The sequence below is a fragment of the Bos indicus x Bos taurus genome, chromosome 5 (genome assembly GCF_003369695.1).
Source record: "Bos indicus x Bos taurus breed Angus x Brahman F1 hybrid chromosome 5, Bos_hybrid_MaternalHap_v2.0, whole genome shotgun sequence".
Classification (NCBI taxonomy): Eukaryota; Metazoa; Chordata; class Mammalia; order Artiodactyla; family Bovidae; genus Bos; species Bos indicus x Bos taurus.
The window spans coordinates 50095747-50117840 of NC_040080.1; the positions used below are offsets into that span (position 1 = coordinate 50095747).

The following is a 22094-nucleotide window of genomic DNA, read 5'->3' on the forward strand; positions in this document are numbered from 1 at the left end:
TCCATGGAATTCTACAGGCAAGAATACTGGAGTGGGTAGCCATTTCCTTCTCTAAGGTATCTCTCCAACCCAGGGGTAGAACCCGGGTCTCCTGCATTGCAGGCAGATTCTTTACTGTCTTAGCCACCAGGGAAGCCCTGCTTGATATACGATCAATGCCATTTTAGAAGTCATCCACCAAACAAATTAAAAAATACACACTGAGATGCAATGATGTCAACCATTCATGAGTACTCAAGAATTTCCTATGTTAGCTGACTGTGTCCACATACCCTGGGACACACTGAATGCTTAACGTAATTTCTTCCTTAATTTAAAAATATGAGACTCTTTAAGTGGTATATTTTAATGTCTCAAATAGAGGATATCAAACTAATATGGAAATACAGTTTATGAAATGAAAAAAGTCAAGAGCTAGCAAGAATAATTTAGAATGATGACTTCTATAATTATGCAAAGATTAATATATTATTTTTCTACCTTAGCTTCAAATATCTGATAGAGACGCCCAATTTATAACATCTAAATGGTGTCAGTCTTAAGAATTTAACGCTTACAGTCACTGCTAGCTTTTTTTCCCCCAAAGCCTTTTTCTTCTGGGACACACTCTGTAAGATCTTACCAAGGCTGAAAGATCTGGGGATGCCACAAGTAACACCACCTACTCAGACCTGATTTGCTTAGAATACAGGCCCTATAAGTCTTGTCTGATTAGGGAAGGATATTTTTTTGTTTCTTTTACATTGGCTTTGGCAATGATTTTGGTTTTGAAACTACATCAAACTAGGGAGTGATCTTTTTTACCTTCTGACAACCCATTATTGTCACTTCAACAAGGCACAATCTACACTTTTAAAAATGGGCTGTATCTTGCAGATAATCATTTTTCCAGCCTCGATCTACTACTACGTGACCCACATCACACTCTAGAAGACTGTGGGTAGAAAAGAGCATATGTCGATGTCATCATTGATAGGGCAGGGCATACCCTTTTAACATTCAGTAATGCAAACCAAAAAACTGAGCTCAAATAACTCCTAATAAGTAGAAACTAAGAAATTTAGCTGGGATTGGAGTTGAGAGGGGGATGAAAAGGATGGGAAGTGGGTAGAAGAGAGTAGAGGTGGTTCGTTTCAGGATGAGAGACAACTAGTGTCTTTGACTTACAACCAATGAGTCAAGGAAAACTTGATAAGAGTCTCTGGCTTGCCTACCCAGTGGACTAATGCCTCTGCTAAAAGATAGTTCCCTAGTTGCTTAATTAAAATTTACCACAGAGCCAGATTTCTTTCCTTTGGCTAGTAATGTGCCTTGTGGCTTTACTTGATTGACTTATAAAGGCTTTCACACAAGAGGAAAGATCAGAATGTATGGAACCTACATTTAGATTTCTGAGAAAGACTGAAGCATCAGATAGCCAACTTAAATACTTGGTCTTGGTTATACCTTATAAAATCTCAACTTATGGAAAGGAGAGCACAAAATAAGCAACAATATCCTTTAAGTATGTGACAGGAGACGTCGAAAAACACTACCTCTCTTAATACTTAGGAGAGGATGATGAGCATGTTAAAAGCATCATGCAGCAAAACATTTCTTGCAGTATTATCCTTCCTCAATCACTTGAAGTCATTCTCTAAGGCACTAGCTATGCAACTGCCTCTAAAACAGTATTAAACAGAAAGCTTCCAAATCCACAAAAGAAGAGAAATGAAAGACAAAGGAAGTGAAAGGCAAATAACCAATCCAAAGGCAGACAAAGTTAGGTGAAAAGAAATGTGATACTATACTTTGGTTTTGCATTTTTGTATTCTTCAGTGTCTGTGTCCTCGTCCTCTGAGTACCAATTATCTCCTCTTCCTCCAGCCAAGAGGCCCCTGGCCGCCAACAGTCCTGCAGCATTCCCATAGCCAGTGTATTTCAGGAGACTATCCACTGCAAAAACAGAACAGGTTTTTAGACAGGAATCCTTGAGTGCTCACTGTTATCACCAACGACTCACCAACACAGGGAAGCTGGACATACATGCCATGGTAGTAAATCTTAAAAGTTGAGAGGTTGTCAAAGTGTGGTAGTAGTAATCCTATATGTTCTGAGGACCAAAACCCTTTTTTAAGGTATCAGAAATTCAAATAGAGCTGTTTTGAATACACTCTGTGGCAGGAGTGGGGCTTCTGTGACTGCCAGGCCATTGGTAAGGGTGATGTTTTAAGGTTTTGATCACAAAATTGTTCTCTTTATTCAGTTTCAGAGAAATGATGATTAGAGTTAATGCAAGCCAGACTGGGATTTTACCAATATAGCATATAATATAAAATCTTTCTTATTTGCTTCTGTAGGAACTGGAGGGATATTAAGATAATAAGGAATAACAAAACCTAGGTGAAAGTTTGTGACCCCATGGACTATACAGTCTATGGAATTCTCCAGGCCAGAATACAGGAGTGGGTAGCCTTTCCCTTCTTCAAGGGATCTTCCCAACCCAGGTCTCCCACATTGCAGGTGGATTCTTTACCAGCTGAGCCACAACGGAAGTCCAAAAAAACCTAAGGATATTAGCAAATGTAAACAGAATAGGCTAAGTTATTGCTTTTTCAAAGAAATCAGAAAAAGTATGGAAGCACATTATACCCAGTGAGTATAAGGCCAGGAACTGCTGGACCTTAGTGATGGCTCTACCATTTATTAGCAGGTGGACCTTAGGTAAATTATTTTGCAGTTCTTTACTCCAGTTTTCAGATATAGAGAACTGGAATAATACCTACCTCACAGATTAATACATGCAAGGTGCTTAGAAAAGTATCTGGTATTAGGTTGGTACAAAAATAACTGCTGTTTCAGACAGTGAATTTTAAATCATCATAACTAGGCTCAAATGCATCCTTATTAATCAAAATAGGAACCACTACCATCAACACATCTTGCCAACAAAAAGTAAGTCTGTTTATTCTTATAGTGTAAAAATCCATGCTTCAGGATTCCACAAACTCTTGGAAAGCATTTTCTGCCTCCTGCTGGTTGTGGAAGCATTTTTCCTTGCAAATAGTTGTTGAAATGATTGAAGTGGTAGTTGGCTGGTGAGAGGTCAGGTGAATATGGCAGATGAGGCAAAGCTTCATAGTTCAATTCGTTCAACTTTTGAAGCATTGGTTGTGCAACCATGTGGTCAGGCGCTGTCATGGATAAGAACTGGGCCCATTCCGTTGACCTATGCTGGCTGCAGATGTTGCTGTTTTCAGTGCATCTCACTGATCTGCTGAGCATACTTTTCAGATGTTATGATTTTGCCAGGATTCAGAAAGTTGCAGTAGATCAGATGGGCAGCAGACCACCAAACAGTGACCATGACAATTTTTTGGTGCACATTTGGCTTTGGGAAGTGGTTTGGAGCTTCTTCTCAGTCTAACCACTGAGCTGGTGGTCACTAGTTGTCATATAAAATCCACTTTTCGTCACATATTACAATCCGATTGAAGAATAGTTTGTTGCTGTGTAGAATAAAAGACGACACTTCAAAATGATGTTTTTTCTTTTTTTCCAGTCAGCTCATAAGGCACCCACTTAGCTTTTTCATCTTTCCAATTTGCTTCGAATGCTGAATGACTGTAGAATGGTCGACGTTGAGTTCTTGGGCAACTTCTCGTGTGGTTGTAAGGGGATCAGCTTCAATGATTGCTCTCAGTTGGTCACTGTCTACTCCCAATGGCCAGTCACTACGCTCACCCTCAAGGCTCTTGTCTTCTTTGCAAAACTTCTTGATCCACCATTGCACTGTACCATGAAGGGCACGGAGAGGATGTAGGATGAACAGTCCAGGGTAGAATTGTTCATTAAATTTTCAAATACTTGAATGACAGAGTATCTCCCTTGACACTGAAAATAGGTAGTTTGAGAGCAAGTAAAGGGAAGTCTGCTTTCAAGGGACTCAGAAACTAGTGAAATTTATGCAAAAGGAAATATGGATTAATAATGTAAGTAGATTAAATAAAGTTTTACACTAGTCACTTTATAAACTATTTTCTACATTAAAACCTATTGGTAACTATGGTCTCTTTGGTACTAATTCTCAATGGATGCTGGGTAGAATCATTAGAATTTAATGAAGGATCATGGTGGTATAATTTGAAAGCCCTCTGAATAAATCTGATATGCTCTCTCTTTCCATCAGTTCTTCCACAAGATGGAGTGATTTAGATAAATTAATGGATTCTTAATGGATTATTATATGTGCACGCTCAGTCATGTCCAACTCTTTGTGACCCCATGGACTGTACCCTGCCAGGTTCCTCTGTCCATGGAATTTTCCAGCCAAGAATACTGGAGTGGGTTGTCATTTCCTGCTCCAGGGGATCTTCCTCATACAGGGATTGAACCCATGTCTCTTGTGTCTCCTGCACTGGCAGAGAGATTCTTTACCACTGCACCACCTGGGAAGCCCTAATGGTTATTAAGGGAAGTGAATAAACAGTGTATACAAATATTCCTAATATTCATGACCCTAGACATGGTCAGACACAAAGTCACTAAGGCTGAAGGATCGTATATCTGAACCCACATTAATAATGACACTCTCATTGCAAGTTTTTGGATAAGATATATTTTTAAACAAATACGGATATTTAGCAGTTCCAAAACTGTGAAAGTCTAAATTGAGATGCTATGAATAGTTTAATATACTAAAAAATAATTTAAAAAGACAAAATTTAAATAACCACCTACAGTGGCTAAACATTAAAATAGTTTAAGAATGTAGTTTATGAAAGGCCAAAATAGGTTAAAAAGAAGTCAAGAGAACACTAAATAACCTGCTTTCTTATGTAGAAAATCCTCCTGGAAGCTAGTGAATGGTAAAAATTCCTAGCACTTTTATGAAAATTGTGCTTACTGTTCATTCACTGGAACAAACCTTCTGTGTCAACTCTGTGATAGTTTGGGTTACAAAGACTGTTTCAGACACACCTTGCTTTCATAACAGTAGATAAGGCTATAGCCAATAATTTAAAAATCAAATGAACATTTGCTAATAAGATAGACACTTAAAAATTGGCGTTGGGAAGGGGAGACAAATGAACTACAAAAACCACACAGTGAGGAGGCATTTTCTTTGTGAAGTTCTGATTTATATTACTGATATCTAGTGGAGTGTTTCTAATTACTTTTTAGTCTATTTTTGAATATTCTCTATAACATCCTATTTGATATTGGGAAAGTAGTAAAAGGAAAATGGACTGAATTTGGATGTTAAGATGAGCTGTTAAGGCAAACAAAAGATCTCCTGAGTGGTCCTTAAAAGAAAAAAAAAAAGAAACACAACAAATGTTTTTGTCTTTGTCACAGTACTCATCCATGCACTTAGATGAAACTGCTAAAGAAATGAAACAAATGACAAGAAAGATTTCACCATGATTTTATCAAGATGCTAGAGGGCATTATGAAGAGGAAAGCAACCACAGCAGCACATGGCAAAGTCAGAACTGCACTGGTAGTAATGGCATTACTGCTTATACAAAGCATGGGTTTTATCACACTTGACTAACAAAAAAAAAAAGGCTTTGCTCTTTTACTGAGGAGAAAGAAGAGCACAACCAGATTCTACCAGAAACCATTTCCACTCTCTGTTACATACAGAAGGATTTACAGTACTTTTCCTTTCAGTTAGTGCTGAAAGGAATTCAGTTAATGCTGTGACTTTTTGAAATACCGTACTAGAAGCTTCCTCTGACTAGTCTCTGTACTTCCAATCTCACACCCGCTCCTCTCCTGGTTACACACAACTCCCTTATATCCTTGTAAAGCAAAAGTATGACATAAGCACCTTTCTGGATAAAACCTCCAAAACCTCCCACAAAGGCTAAAGCTCAAATTCTGAAACAGGGCCTAGAGGGATCATTTTCTTGCCTCTGCCTTCTTTCCTAAACTCATTTCCTACTGCTCCTATGCAATGCAGATTCCTCACACTTTGAACTAGTCTCTTTTCTGTACATAACAAGGCTTCTTCCCACTTCTCTTTTCTCTTGGATGAAGACTTTCTCTGACCTTTTCCACACCAACCAATCATTTCCTCTTCCAGGTTGCTGCCATATCTGGCACATTCTTCTCTTATGGTGCTTACCAAAGTATATTACAATTATTACAATTATTATACAATAATTGTATAATAATTGTATAGTAATAATTATTATACAATAATATTATAATTATTCCTTTATATGAAAAAGTTCATAAGACAGTGTATTCACCACTGAATTCATAGACAGCATTAATGTTTGGTCTTTCATTAAACATTTATGGTGTACCTACTACCTGTAAGGTACTCTGTTAAACACTGGGGAACCAAAGGTGAAGAAGATAAGATATCTAACCTAAAGAAACTCAATGTCTAGAATAAAAGTTTAACAAAAAGTTATAATATAACAAACGTCAGAAGTATTTTAAAAAGAGAGAAGAATAAGTAAAAATGGTACAAACCAGAGAATGATGAACTCTTCATTGGATGATCTTCATACAGATGACATAGATGAAGATTATGATCTTCAAGAATACAAAAAGCTTACTATGCTAACAAGGATGGAAGAAGCATTCCATGCAAAAGGAACAGCATCTGCCAAGCCATGGAGATGAGCCAAGGAACAGTGCAGTATAATCAGACAAGAATAAAGAAGTCTTTAGTATGATTAAGCAAAAAGTGTAGGGTAGGGAGTAGATTTAGGGAGTAGATTTAGTATATTTACACTATAAAGGTAGGCCATGGAGGTAAAATTTGTATTTTATCATGGAGGTGACAGAGAGTCATTGAAAGTTTTATAAGGGGGAATGCCAATAGGATAAGTGTACTCTAGAACAGTCTCTCTCTCAGCCGTGTGTAAGAAAGAATGAAGAAAACCTGACCAGAAACAGAGGGATAGTATTATTTTAATAGTTTATTAAGAGGGATGCAGATTTGGAAATCCCCCTCAAATAGGCTGAAGCAGAAGCCAAGGGAGGGGATAATACTGCTCAGGAAGCAAGATAAAGTGAGGATGGGGCCAGATGAGAACTTTAGAGAAAGATAGCAATTAGATGTGGACAAAGATAGGATTGAACAAATCAGACTGAAAAGAATGAACAGAGAGGTGGGTCAAAGGAAATCTAGGAGTGTGTTGTAGTAGAGACAGACAATGGTCAACAGTATCAACTGTTACAAAAGAAAGATGCTATTAAGATAAAGACTAAAAACTATCCATTCCTTTTGAAAATTAGTTGTGGCTTCCCTTATGGCTCAGATGGTAAAGAATCTGCCTGCAATGCAGATGACCAGGGTTTGATCCCTGGGTTGTGAAGATCCCTTGGAGAAGGAAATAGTAACCCACTGCAGTATTCTTGCCTGGAAAATCCCATGGACAGAGGAGCCTGGAGGGCTACAGTCCACAGGGGTCTCAGGACTGAGCAACTAACACTTTCTAACACTTTCTTTGTGACTTTGTGACCTTACTGAAAGCATTTTCAGTGGAATCTGGGAAGTAGGGAATGGTGGAAATGCCTTACTTGCTGCAAGTTGAAGTCTGAGTGGGTAATAAGGATACTGAAAAGATGAACAAATTAGGAAGAGTTAATAAAGGAACAAAGGGTTAACACTTGATGGAGCAAAGCTTTTGAGAAGACAAGAAGAGAAAAGATCATCAGGAGAGGGAGACTGCTTGGTTTCAAGCTGCTGCTGCTGCTGCTAAGTTGCTTCAGTCGTGTCCGACTCTGTGCAACCACATAGACAGCGGCCCACCAGGTTCCCCCATCCCTGGGATTCTCCAGGCAAGAACACTGGAGTGGGTTGCCATTTCCTTTTCCAATGCATGAAAGTGAAAAGTGAAAGTGAAGTCGCTTCAGTCGTGTCCGACTCTGTGCGACCCCATAGACGGCAGCCCACCAGGCTCCTCCGTCCATGGGATTTTCCAGGCAAGAGTACTGGAGTGGGGTGCCACTGACACTCCTATTACTGTGACTGAAGTAAACGAGACAAAAGTAAAGTGTATAAAGGTGTGGGGCTATGTGCTGAGAGAGTTTAAGCCTTATTTATCTCTGCAATTCAGCCTCTGCCCTACCACAGTGCCTAACACATGCTGAGAATTAATAAATGTGTTAAAAGGAGGAGTTTGGGAAGGGGGGAAATACCCCACAAAGGCTTGTTTTACAAATTATTTTCTTTATTAAACTATGTGAGGCTTGTTTTAGGGCCCCTGTATAAAGTACATAATTGGCAGAAGAGGTAATAAAAATGTAGTTTTGTTAGGGCTCAACAAAGAGGCAGCTGTTAGTTGTGAGATACGTTTAGCCTGGCACAGAGGACACTTGGAGAGCTGTTTCTGTACCAAATCTTCCATAGTTTTGCATTTGTATCTCGCTCTGTTTCAGTTTTCATTCTTAATCTCATCTCTGTTCCTAACCCAATTTGACTGCTTTGTGCTGTTTATACTTACTGGTCTGACCTCTGTGCCTGGATCAAGGTACTTTAACTTTCAAACTCAGCTTAAAGACATTCATCTTTAAGAGGGAAGTTTAATCACTCTGATAAATTATTTTAAATTTATTTTATTGTGATATAATCTGCCTCCAAACCCAACCCAAGCTCCAAAATCTTATGATGACTTATAAGTTGAATATGGACTACAAACTTTTTGGTGGTTTTAAATTAGAATTAGAATTTTAAATTAGAATTAGTTGACAGCATTTAAAAACTGAGGAATTTTATGTAAAAACCCAGAGTCCTGGCTTCTCTTGAAAAATCTGGATGATTTGGTAACACTGACCACATGTCCCTTCATGGTAACAATCAGCTGGAGCTAAATAGCAGCAAGGTCCCGTTTCTAGTCCCCCACATTCCCCTTGCTCCTCCACTCCCAACCCACTATCTCCCCAACAATTAGCTAAGTGTCAGGTTTCATTGATCATCTCATGTTCTATCCATTTGACTTACTTTATTAATTTTGTAGGCATCTGAATTTGTAATCCTTGATAAGGTAAATAATATGAGGGCAGAGACCTTGTTTATCATGTATACCTTTGTATTCCCAGGGTCGACCTCAAAAAGTACTCAAAATTTGAATAAGCAAATTTGTATTCCAGAAGAATACTTTTACTATTAAAGTCTAACTGGAAGGAAAAGCAGATGAATATAAATAATTGTTAAAGACCAAATGAAAAAGATAAAGTTTTGCTAACATGCGTTTGGGGCTCAAAGTTAGGACTATGAAACCTCGAATACGGGGTCCTGGGGGAACAAAGTTAACCATTTCAAATAAAAAACAATTAACAAATTCATTTTAAATGTATATACCATATGTGTTATAACACTAACACATACGTGACGTGATTGATTATATTTATATATATACATTTATATATAAAAGATGCTTGCTCCTTGGGAGAAAAGTTATGACCAACCTAAACAGCATATTAAAAAGCAGAGACATTACTTTGCCAACAAAGGACCGTCTAGTCAAAGCTATGGTTTTTGCAGTAGTCGTATATGGATGTGAGAATTGGACTATAAAGAAAGCTGAGCACCAAAGAATTGATGCTTTTGAACTGTGATGTTGGAGGAGACTCTTGAGAGTCCCTTGGACTGCAAGGAGATCCAACCAGTCCATCCTAAAGGAGATCAGTCCTGAATGTTCATTGGAAGGACTGATGCTGAAACTGAAACTCCAATACTTTGGCCACCTGATGCGAAGAACTGACTCATTGGAAAAGACCCTGATGCTGGGAAAGATTGAAGGCGGGAGGAGAAGGGGACAAGAGAGGATAAGATGGTTGGATGGTATCACTGACTCTATGGACATGAGTTTGAATAAGCTCTGGGAGTTGGTGATGGACAGGGAAGCCTGGCGTGCTGCAGTCCATGGGGTCACAAACAGACATGACTGAGCAACTGAACTGAACTATATTTAGATTTATAAAATTATTTAGATATATATTTAGAAATGTAATTTATATATTTAGGTAATATATGTATTTAGATATGTAATGTATATATTTAGATATTAATTACAGATAAAATAAACTTCATTTTTCCCCTCTTAAAAACTTCATAAGTACACAAGAAAGCATACTCATTGCAGAAAACTATAAAATACAGAGAACTAAAAGAAAATCTCCAGGCATTCTACTACTTAGAGGTAACAAGTGGATAAGATTTTGATAAACATTATATTTTGATAAACATTTTTTAATGAATACATACATGTGTGGTTTAGATTTATGTGTATACACACACACACACAATTATACTTGAAAAACAGCTAATTTCTGATCTCAGAAAACTTGATTGAATTCAGCAAGTTCTTACAGACTGCTAAATGCAAGGTGCTATTCCAATCACTTAATTTCAAGATGTGGGATCTTTCTTCATAGAAATAATTGAACTGCTTAAAACAGCAAATGTTAAATGAGCTAGTCTATGAGAATGGTTGAGGATAATTACTGGTGACCCTTGAACAACACAGGTATTAGGGATGATGGCCCTCCAAGCAGTTGAAAGTCCTCCCATAACCTTATAGTTGGCCCTCCATAATTGCAGTTCCCCATCTGTGAGTTAAACTGTGGCTTGCACAGTACTGTAGTATATATTTATCTGCATATAAGTGGACCATGGACAGCAGTTCAAACCCATGTTGTTCATTTGTGCATTATGGGTCAATTGTATTATGAGAGGAAACATGGCAGAATGGAAAGATAGGACTCAAATTCAGGCTTAGCTTTAAGCAACTGCATGACCTTGGATAAAACCCTTGCCTCATTTATGACATTGAAATAATAATAATATTTACTTTAGAGTCCTTATGAGAATGAAATGAGATTATGGCTTAGAATGTTTGACACATGATACCTCAATAGTTGTGTTTATTATCACTATAGTGATATTGATCTCATTAATATACTATCTTAGCAGTAACTTAAGTGGTTGTATCAGTCAGAAAAAAAAAAAAAAGAATTCAATGAATGCAACTCAATAACAAAAGTTCCCAAACAATTCAATTAAAAGTTAGGCAAAGGACCTGAATAGACACTTTTCCAAAGGCATACAGATGCCCAACAGGTACATGAAAAGGTGTTCAATGTCACTAATCATCGGGGAAAATGCAATGAAAACACAATGAAAGATCACCTCACATCTATTAGAATGGCTTTTATAAAAAACAAGAGATACAGGGATGTGGAGGGATGCGGCAAAGACAAAACCCTTTTACACTGTTGGTGGGAATGGAAATTGGTGTAGCTACTAGCTACTATTCCAAGAGTCATGTACAGATGTGAGAGCTGGACCACAAAGAAGGCTGAGAACCAAAGAATTGATGTTTATGAATTATGGTGCTGGAGAAGACTCTTGAGAGTCCTTTGAAGTGCAAGGAGATCAAACCAGTCAATCTTAAAGGAAATCAATCCTGAGTATTCACTGGAAGGACTGATGCTGAAGCTGAAGTGCCAATACTTTGGCCACCTGATGCAAACAGCTGACTCACTGGAAAAGACCCTGATGCTGGGAAAGACTGAAGGCAAAAGAAGAGGGCAGCAGAGGATGGTTAGACAGCTTCACTGACTCAATGGATTTGAATCTGAACAAACTCCGAGAGATTATGAAGGACAGGAAAGCCTGGCATGCTGCAGTCTGTGAAGTCACAGAGAGTTGGACATGACTTAGTGACTGAAGAACAACTACAGAAAACAGTAATGGAGGTTACTAAAAAATTAAATATAGAACCGTAATATAATCCAGCATGCCACTTCTGGAAGTATATTCAAAGGAAATGAAGTCAGTAACTAAGAGATATCTCAGCTCCCATGTTCATGGCAGCATTTTTCACAATAGCCAAGAAATGGAAACAAGCTAAGTGTTCATCAACAGAAGAACAGATAAGACATACAGAGTTGGCCCTTAAAGAATCCTAGGGTTAGGGATGTCCACCCTTCATGCAGCTGAAAATGTGGATGTAATTTTATAGTCTGCTTTCTGTGTCTGTGGTTCCACATCCACAGACCCAACCAACTGTGGATCTAACCTATCATGGATCATGTAGTACTACAGTGTGTATTTATTTAAAAAACATCCACATCTAAGTGAACCCAAGCAGTTCAAACTCGTGGTCAATGGTGAACTGTATATAAAATGGAATGTTATTCAGCCACGACAAAGATGAAATCTTGCTATTTGCAACACATGGATGAACCTAGAGAATATTTATGCTAAGTGAATAAGCCAGACAGAGAAAGATAAATACCGTAGAACTCACTTATAAGTAGAACTTGAAAAAAAAAAATTCAAACACATAGAAACAGAGAGTAGAGTAGTGATTACCAGAGGGTAGAGGGTAGGGAAACAAGGAGATCTGGTCAAAGGGTACAATTTATAAGATGAATAAGTTCAGTTATAAGACTAATAATTTCTGGGGATCTAATGTACAGCATGATGACTATAGTTAACAATACCCTGTTGTACACTTTAAAGTTGCTAAGATAGTAAATCTTAAGCGTTCTCACCACACACACACACACACACACACACACACACGTAACTATGTGAGGTAGTGAATGTGTTAATTAACATGACAGAGGTAATCATTTCACAGTGTATATGTATATAAATCATTATGTTGTATACTTTAAATATATACAATTTTATATGTCAAATATACCCCAGTAAAGCTGGTGGGGGAGAAAAGAATTCAACTGACTGAAGATTTTTAGAGAAGTGAGTGAAGTTTCTCACCTCTAAGTTATCTAGCTCACAAAACTGAGGTACTTTGAATGGATAAGAAAGCTGTGGTACATATACACAATGGAGTATTACTCAGCCATTAAAAAGAATACATTTGAATCAGTTCTAATGAGGTGGATGAAACTGGAGCCTATTATACAGAGTGAAGTAAGCCAGAAGGAAAAACATAAATACAGTATACTAACGCATATATATGGAATTTAGAAAGATGGTAACAATAACCCGGTGTACGAGACAGCAAAAGAGACACTGATGTATAGAACAGTCTTATGGACTCTGTGGGAGAGGGAGAGGGTGGGAAGATTTGGGAGAATGGCATTGAAACATGTAAAATATCATGTAAGAAACGAGTTGCCAGTCCAGGTTCGATGCACGATACTGGATGCTTGGGGCTAGGGCACTGGGACGACCCAGAGGGATGGTATGGGGCGGGAGGAGGGAGGAGGGTTCAGGATGGGGAACACATGTATACCTGTGGCGGATTCATTTTGATATTTGGCAAAACTAATACAATTATGTAAAGTTTAAAAATAAAATAAAATTAGAAAAAAAAATAAAAATAAAATAAAAAGTGGAATATAAAATCTGCTTAGTTGGGGCTTTTACTAGTACTTTTATAAACCAGGAGATGAAGAAAGAAATAGGTAAAAATACCTGAATAACTTGGTTCAAGTTCTTGTTTGGAGAACTTTTGCAGAGCAAAATAACACAATAATTTAAATTGTTAGATGTATTTCAGAAGACAATCACTTTATATGAACTTATAGAATAGTATTTATTATAGTATAGTTACTTTTTAATTTCTTTCTATTTTTGTCTTACCATTAACTCAAGGGTAAGGGATGTATCTTAAGCATCTATAGCTCACATTCAATAACTTTTTATTGATTAAAGAAGAAATAAAGAAATAAAAACTCCTGTAGTTTTAATTCCAAGAGAAATTAAAAAGGGGAACTAACCTAGGCCTTTGCCTATCAAGATAGTAACACCTTAATTACGTAAGTAGATTCTTCATAATGACTCCAGGTCTTCACTCATAAGGATTAAGAAGTCTGGGTTAAGGACACAGGAGGCAAAGTTTAAATGTAAGTGTGTTTAGTAGTGTATCTGTCTGCATGCCTCAATAAATTCAGAAGTGTATAGAAAAGCTTTTAAATTATTAATTTTTATTATCTCCTCAAACCCTCTAATGGAACAGATAGAGAATAAGCTGTGAAAAGAGCAGAACAAGATGGCCACTAATAACAGAAACATTTCCCAAAGACCCTCAGAAAGGTGAAAAAGTAGAGGGCAAAGAGTTTAACCTACCTCTCTCTTTGCAAAGGACAAAAAGGAATTCAGCAGCAATTTGCTTGACTCCCAGGTCAACATGTGTCATGAGGCGCACCAGCTTATTTCTCACAGTTGAGCCAACTTCAGGTCGATTTGTCACATCCCTCAATGGTGGTAAAACCTAATGGCACAAATGCAAAACCATCATCAATCGTTTAAGTGCTAGATTAAGTAAGAATAGTACCATCCAACTAGTTTTTCTTATAATTAGTCTACCAAGCTTAGCTTTATAAGAATAGAACAAACATTAAAAAAACAGTTTTCCAAATAAAACTAAACAACAACACCGACTCAATGGACATGAGTTTGAGTAAACTCCAGGGGTTGGTAATGGACAGGGAGGCCTGGCATGCTGCAGTCCATGGGGTTGCAAAGAGTCGGACATGACTGAGCGACTGAACTGAACTGAAACAACAACAATATAATTTCATTTCATGTCTGCAATGAAATTTCATCTGAAGACAAACAGCTCTTCACTGACCACCATGATATATTCAAATCCATTCCTGGGTGTTTACTCATCTCAGCACCTTGGAATGCCCCAGCTGCCTCTACCAAAATCCATTTTAAAGTCTGGGTCAAATTTCTCTTTCTCCCTCAGAGACTTCTTTAATACCCTTACTCATTGATTTTTTTCCTTCTTTTAATTCCTGCAACATTTTCATTAGTTACTAAACAACAACAACAAAAATAAAAAAACCCTGTACATATGTTTTCTAGTTGTTTTCTTTATAATAAAATGGTTATTAATTATTGAGTACTTCCTATGTGCTAGTTGCTGTAATAGATGATATACATACATTCTCTATAATCAACCCTCACAGTTACCACGCAAGGGAGGTGGTATCAACACTGTCATTCCTATTTTATAGACTGGTCCCCAGAGGAGTTACAAAACTTGCTTGGTTTGTCTGTTTGATAACTCACTCACTCACCTAGACCTTTCCTCTTTTGGTTCTCCTATTATCTTACTGCTTGCTTCATCTTAGCCTCTAGGCCAATTATCTTTTATTCTCTTGTTCTTTAAAAAATATTTTTGGCTGTGCTGGGTCTTAGTTGTGGCACATGGAATCTTTAGTTGTGGCATGCTGGATATTTAGTGGGAGCATGTGGGATCTAGTTCCCTGATCAGGGATCAAACCTGGGCTCCCTGTATTGGTAGGATGGAGTCTTAGCCACTGGACTGCCATGGAAATCCCTTTCCTCTTGTATTTTAACTGCTGGACTATTCAAGGGTTGAGTTCTTGGGCAACATTTCTTTGCTATTTTCACTCTCTATTGGTGATCTCATACAGTTTTATGGATTTATATGGTCTCTATTTACTGCTAACTCCCTAAAGTATATCTCTATCTTGATTTCTTCCCTGACCCCTAGACTTTAAAAAGCTTCTCAAATTTAGCATGTCCTGAACAGATTTTGAAGCTCCCAACAAAGTTGTTTCTTCTATAGTTTTCCATCTCATTAAGTGGCAAGTCTATTCTTCCAACCTGGGCTTCCCAGGTGGTGCTGCTGGTAAAGAACCACCTGCCAATGCAGGAGACATAAGAGAATCAGGTTCAGTCCCTGGGTCGGGAAGATTCCCTGGAGAAGTGCATAGCAACCGACTCCAGTATTCTTGCCTGGAGAATCCCATGGACAGAGAAGCCTGGCAGGCTGCAGTCCACAGGGTCGTAAAGATTTGGACATGACTGAAGCAACTCAGCACTCTTTCAGCTGTTTACTGCTGCTGCTGCTGCTAAGTCACTTCAGTCGTGTCCAACTCTGTGCGACCGCATGGACTGCAGCCCACCAGGCTCCCCCGTCCCTGGGATTCTCCAGGCAAGAACACTGGAGTGGGTTGCCATTTCTTTCTCCAATGCATGAAAGTGGAAAGTGAAAGTGAAGTCACTCAGTCGTGTTTGACTCTTAGCGACCCCATGGACTGCAGCCCACCAGGCTCCTCCATCCACGGGATTTTCCGGGCAATAGTACTGGAGTGGGGTGCCATTGCCTGCTCCCACTGTTTACTGCAAACAGCCTTAATTCCTCTCTTCCGCATCCCACATCCAGTCCATCGGCAAATTATTTTGGCTCTACCTTTGCTTTATATCCACAACCCGACCACTTCTCACTACCTCCTCTAGTATTACTAAATTCAAGGTACCAATATTTTTCACCTGAACTGTCCCCACAGTCTCCTAAGTCATCCCTGCTTCCATTCTGGTCCTTCTATGATCTATTCTCTACAGAGCAGTTAGGACGATCCTTTCAAAGTCAGATCCTGTCATTCCTCTTCTTAAAGTCCTTCAGTTCCCATGGCCTCTCATCTCATCATAATAAAGGTCGAGATCCTTCCAGATTCCTTGGGTTTCACATCATGTGTCCTCCTGCTACTTTTCTGACAACTTCTTGCTCACATTGCTATACTTTCACAGATGGAACTCCTTAAACTGAGCACTTTCTTGCCTCATGGTCTTTGCATTTGCTGCTCTCTCTGCCCAGAAACCCTTTTTCTAGAAACTGGCTTGGCTCATTCCCTTACTTTCTTCAGGTCTCTGTTCAAATATCATTTACAGGAAGACAATCCTTGGTCACCATAAGGAATTCACCTTCAGCATTATCTTTTCTCATCCCCTGCTCCTGGTTTAGTCCTCCTCACAGCACTTATCACCACCTGACACAGCATACATTTCTTAACTGTCTACCTTCTTCCATAAGAGTCTGGGGGCAGGAATATCTTTCTGTTTTGTTTACCACTCTCAGTGCGTGGCACATAACAGGTTTCAATAAATATTTCGTATTTGAAGGAAGAATGAATTAATTCAAGTAGCTTTTATAAATGCCTTCTACAGGCGAGGCACTATGCTAGGAAATGAAGATAGACACAAAGTCAAGTTATAATTTACTATACCAGACTCTTTATGTGCATATTATTTTTATTTAATTCATTCAGCTGATTTCCTTCCTTCCTTCCTTATCTCTTTCTATACTGAGTGCCTACCATGTACCAGGAGGTGTAAAAAACAAACAAACAAACGAAATCTCAGAAAACTGAATAATTTACCCAAATGTTTATAGAATCCATATTTCAATATCTCTGGCAGGACAGAGCAGATTGCTATTTGTGCCCTGTAAGCATAAAATAATTACACAATAAATTCTTATTATTTGATTCAGCTAACCCTACTGAGTTTATCTCCCATTTCTAGAGAAATGAGACATGAAACAAGTGATTTCATGTAGTATGTACCTACAGTTCCAGAGCACAGTATCTATTAATAATGGTTATCACACAAAAATTTTATTAGCTATGTTTTCAGTTCCTTAAAACAAGTTTTTGAAGTGAAATTTTGTTATATATTATGCCCAGACAAACTGTCTAAGTCTGGATCACTTCTGGTGGTGGTGGTGGTTTAGCTGCTAAGTCGTGTCTGACTCTTGTGACTGCATGGACTGTAGCGTGCTAGGCTCCTCTGTCCATGGGATTCTCCAGGCAAGAATACTGGAGTGGGTCACCATTTCCTTCTCCAATGGATCATTTTTCTCCAAAATTTCTATTATCCCCCAAATACTACCTTTCATTAAATTTTTTCTTTTGAGAAATCTTGTCCAGTTCTTTTTTCAAACCCATGGAATCTTCATCTCTGCTAAATGCCTCTCCAGACTAATCCAACCTGAATCAGTAATTTCTACCATCTGTTCTCTTTCTACCTGTCCAAATACTGAATATTCAAGACCAATTTACTTTGGGTATGCACAAGGTAGATTTAAGCAGGTATTAACCACTGGGCACAATAACTAATTAGCCATGGTTCCATTCATACTGTTACCAAAACTAATCATCTATTACTTGAGGTTCTGCCCTTCTTGATCATCATAGTCTAGAGTGCATCTTCCTCAGAAGGAAAGTTGATTTTTGTATTGTGCCATTTATCCTTCTTTAGTCAACTTTTTACTTGTTATGTCTCCTTTGTACTGCAGTATTTCTTTGAGGACAAGGAGTGGGTCTCACAGTCTTTTGTACCTACATAATGTATAGACTAAGGCCTTCATATAAAGAATCTATTTAACAAACAGGATATATTTGGGGTATCCTGCTTAGAGATAGCAAAATGTAAACAGTTTAGTGGAATGTGGATCTCCTATGTGAAAAGCTAAAATATAGGACACAAAGTATTTTCAAGTATTATTCTTCACTAAGTCTTTCTAGTCAGAATAGATGTCTTAAAATAATCAAACTTGGAAATGACCTTAATTCAATTATCTAATTTATTTTGCTTAAATGATTATTCATGTTTGATGGTACCTAGTCCTCTAATGGACTATAAATTCTTCAAAGATACGAGTCCCTACTTTCTAATCTCCTTATCAGCAATATCTATTAATATGCTCTACACAGAGCAAAGTGCTTATTAAATCTTGACCATAAACATACAGAGAAAAATGAACCTAGTTCATTTATTAAGAGAAATTCTACATGACAATAAACAATGGGGTGGAGGGTGGTGCCATGTATTGAATGAGGAAAGAAGGAGAAGATAGAGGGGCAGAAGACAGCAAGTCAAGAGATTAGTTTGGGATATGTTAAACTTAAAATACCTACTACCCATCTAAGGGGAGGAGATGGGTAGGCATACATTATATAAGTCTGGAGAGCCTAGGAGACAATCAAGGCTAGAGATAGAAATTTGGGAGCCATTGGTGAATAGAAGATTTTCCAAACCAAGATTGTTAAATGAGATCAGCAAGAGAGCAGACATAGAGACAAAGATAACACTGTCTTGGGGAACTCAGAACACTGCAAAGAAGAGGTTCCCTGTGTGTCCAAGAAACCAAGTGAAGAAATTACTTCAAAAAGGAGAGAATACTTAATTATATCAAAATGGTATTGGGGAATAAAAAAAAAGATTTGAGAACTATTAGATCTGGCAATATTGGGTTGATGACTTTTGATAAACACCTCTGTAGTAGAGTGGAAAGCATGAAAACCTAATTTCAGTGGGTTCACAAGAGAATCAAAATGAGCGAAAAGCAGAGAGAAGGTGAGCACAGAAAACTCTCCTGAGGAACACTGCATGAAGAAGAGCAGAGAAATGGGGAGGCAGCTTGAGAAGTGGGATTAAGGGAAGGTTTTTCTGCCTTTAAGATGGGAGATGTGTTTGGGTGCAGATAAAAATGATCCAATACATTAAAAAAAAAAAAAAGGTGAGAAAAAAGAGAATAAATGTAGGAGCAAAGTTCTTGAGGTGAGAGGGAAAGGGTTCCAGGATATGAGCACAGAGGCTGGCCACAGAAGGAAGCAGGGACAGTTCATCCCCTGTGACAGAGGGGAGACAAGGGATATGGTGGTACAGACAGATGCAGACAGACGGTAGATGCGGAGATAGGAAGATCATTTCTTACCATGAACTCTAACTATGACCATCATAACCTTCGGCATCAGTTCTCTTTTGAGATGGTCTCCTCACATCTACTCACACTCCTCTGGCCTATCTAGTAGCCAGAATATCTTTAAATATGAATGAGGTCACACCACTTCCCTTCTCAAATCTGCCCAATGCTTTCCCACGTCACTTAGAAGAAAGCTGAAAGTCCTACACAACCTTACGTTGTTTGATTCTTGCTTACCTTTTGTACTTTATCCAGTACTCTCCCTCTGGCATGACATTGTCTAGCTTTTCTGCTTTTTCTTAAGCATACCAAAATATCTTCTCATCCAGAGACTCTGAACTCATTCTCTCTGGTACATTCCTCTTCCAGAATATTCCCAGAACTATTCTCAGAGAATATCCTCTTCCAGATATTTTCAAAGATCCTTTTCATACTTATCCAAGTTTCTGCTCAAATTTTCTCAGACAGACTCTTCCTTATTCCCTTAAGTTTTCCCTTCCTCTGTATCTTTCTTCAGAACACTTATCACTACTTGCCATTGTATCAAGGTACTTGTTTACTTTTTAATCTCCCTACTATAAGGGAAACTCCACAAGGCAAAGACTTCATTTGTATTTCAAGGCTTAGAACACAGCACACAAATCTCAATAATCATTTGTTGAGTAAATGAATGAATGACTTAAAAAATACACAGGGTCACTTATTTCTGGATTAGGAAGATTTCAAAGATTAACACTAACTTTTTTGAGTTTCTGACATTCTGAAAAGAAATCACCGTGAAAAAATTCGACTCATTGATTTTATGTTAAAAAACACATGTAAGAAGATTAACTTTGAGATGAAATATGCATTAAACAGTTACCTGATCTTTGAGAAATTTTCTGATGTTTCGATGGGCTCGGGAACATTCTGTTAACAAGCTGAGAACTGGAGTGAGACCCTCTCTATAGCTGCTTCCCTACAAAGAAAACCATACATGCTGCATTAGATTAGTTTCTATCAGTGTTACTTTTCTTCATATAACTGAGTATATTAATACTCCTCTTTTTAAGGGGGAGATATTTTATGTTACCAAAGCTGTAAAAACTATTTAAAAAATTATTTTCTTAAAAATATTTCTATTTCATGAGTTATCTTCATGCTTACTAATGCTCATTTGTATCCTTCTTGATTTTTCCTACATTTTATAGGATTCTCACTGGCTCAGACAATGGGCTTAAAGGCAGCAAAGGTTTTCATGACCGACCCAAACTAACTTCCTGCCTTTTAATATAGTTACCTGACAAAGACAGTGATCAGAAAGGAGAAAATAAGCAGCTTACAGTGGCAATTTTCCTTTAAAGATGTCTTTTGGCTGTTATGGAAAATATTTATCATCAATTTTTTTTGGGGGGGGGGGATAATTTTTACTTCTAGAACTTATAAAATACCTACACTAGAAAATTACTTTTTCCTTTGTTTTCAGGCACTAGTCACAATTTTGGTGTCACATCAACACAATTTTCAGCTTTAAACAAATAAATTCACTTGGTTTCAGCAATTTGTCATTTATGGTAAATAAAAAGCTTTCCAGAGTATAAATAATTATTCAAGATATCAGCTATAAAAAATTTAGATTCAAAAATCATATCCTGTGATGTTTGTATATGTGTACAATTACATTCTTTAGAAGCATCTTCTCCATTTTATCAGAATTACCTTGTCTATTCTCTTCTCCATAAAATTGAGTAAGACATGAATGGCTTCCATATTCATACCATTGTATACCATGGTATTGCTTTTCAAAACTGTTTCTTTCTCAGCTGTTTTATCACTGGGCAGTTCATCTAAAGTTGTTGCTTCTTGGGCTGTTTCTTCATGGGTTAATGGACAAATGAGAACATCCAAACAAGAGACCGGAACATTGCTTAAAAGGTTGACTGCATTGCTGAAAAGCAATTTAAAAAGACAATATTTTAATTTGATTGAATAGTCCTTTAAAATGCAAACATAGTAAGACTTTTAGGAGTCAATTAAAATTCTTCTTTTTCAAAATGAGCCTTTAATATTATTTGGCATTTACTGACTAAGAGACAGAAAATAAAAAGAATTGTTTCAAATACACATACGGCAAATTAGAAAGAACAGATGTTAAATGGACATACACAATCACATGATGTCATGTCACTTTCTGAAATGCTAAAATAGGAATTAGTGAGCTTTAACACTAGCTCTTTAATTTTATTATGATACAATACTAGTCTTGCAGTTTTTCCTTGGGGTTTTAAATCCTTTTGTGGATCCACTGGTGTTTTATTATTCCTTAGATTACAACATAAAGCATTTGAGAAGCACTGTATATAAGCAGCTTATCACGGAGGCAACAGCATTAAAAACCAAATATTGCAGGATTAAGTTTTGTCCTTTCTAGACGTAGAAATACAATTTTTAGATCATCCCCTTTTTCATAAGACACTTCCAGAAAATGGTAAACGGTGTTTTTTCTCCCTCTCTCATGCCCGGATTTCTTTAAGAGGCCAATATAGCTATTTCAAATCTTCATCCCCCTAGGCCTTTCTTGCTATGTATTAATGAAATCACAAGCCTAGTATGTACACCAGTAGGGGGAACCCAAACCTTGTATTTTTTGGTATTCCCTAAAAATTT

The 22094-nt window shown here is 37.6% G+C and overlaps 1 protein-coding gene across 5 annotated transcripts in view; it reads right to left on the reverse strand.

Moving 5' to 3' along the window:
* The window catches only part of RIC8B (RIC8 guanine nucleotide exchange factor B), a 103125-nt gene that overhangs the window by 27440 nt on the left and 53591 nt on the right, over nt 1-22094 (reverse strand). For all 5 annotated transcript variants that reach the window (XR_003511109.1, XR_003511108.1, XM_027541889.1 and 2 more), the window contains exons 5-8: nt 21147-21375; nt 20311-20406; nt 14054-14198; nt 1791-1935 (exon numbers count right to left, since the gene is read on the reverse strand). Coding sequence is in view for 3 of the 5 variants with exons in the window: in XM_027541889.1 (XP_027397690.1) it covers nt 1791-1935; nt 14054-14198; nt 20311-20406; nt 21147-21375 (615 nt within the window). In the remaining 2 variants the exon portion in view is untranslated. The remainder of the gene's footprint in view (nt 1-1790; nt 1936-14053; nt 14199-20310; nt 20407-21146; nt 21376-22094) is intronic.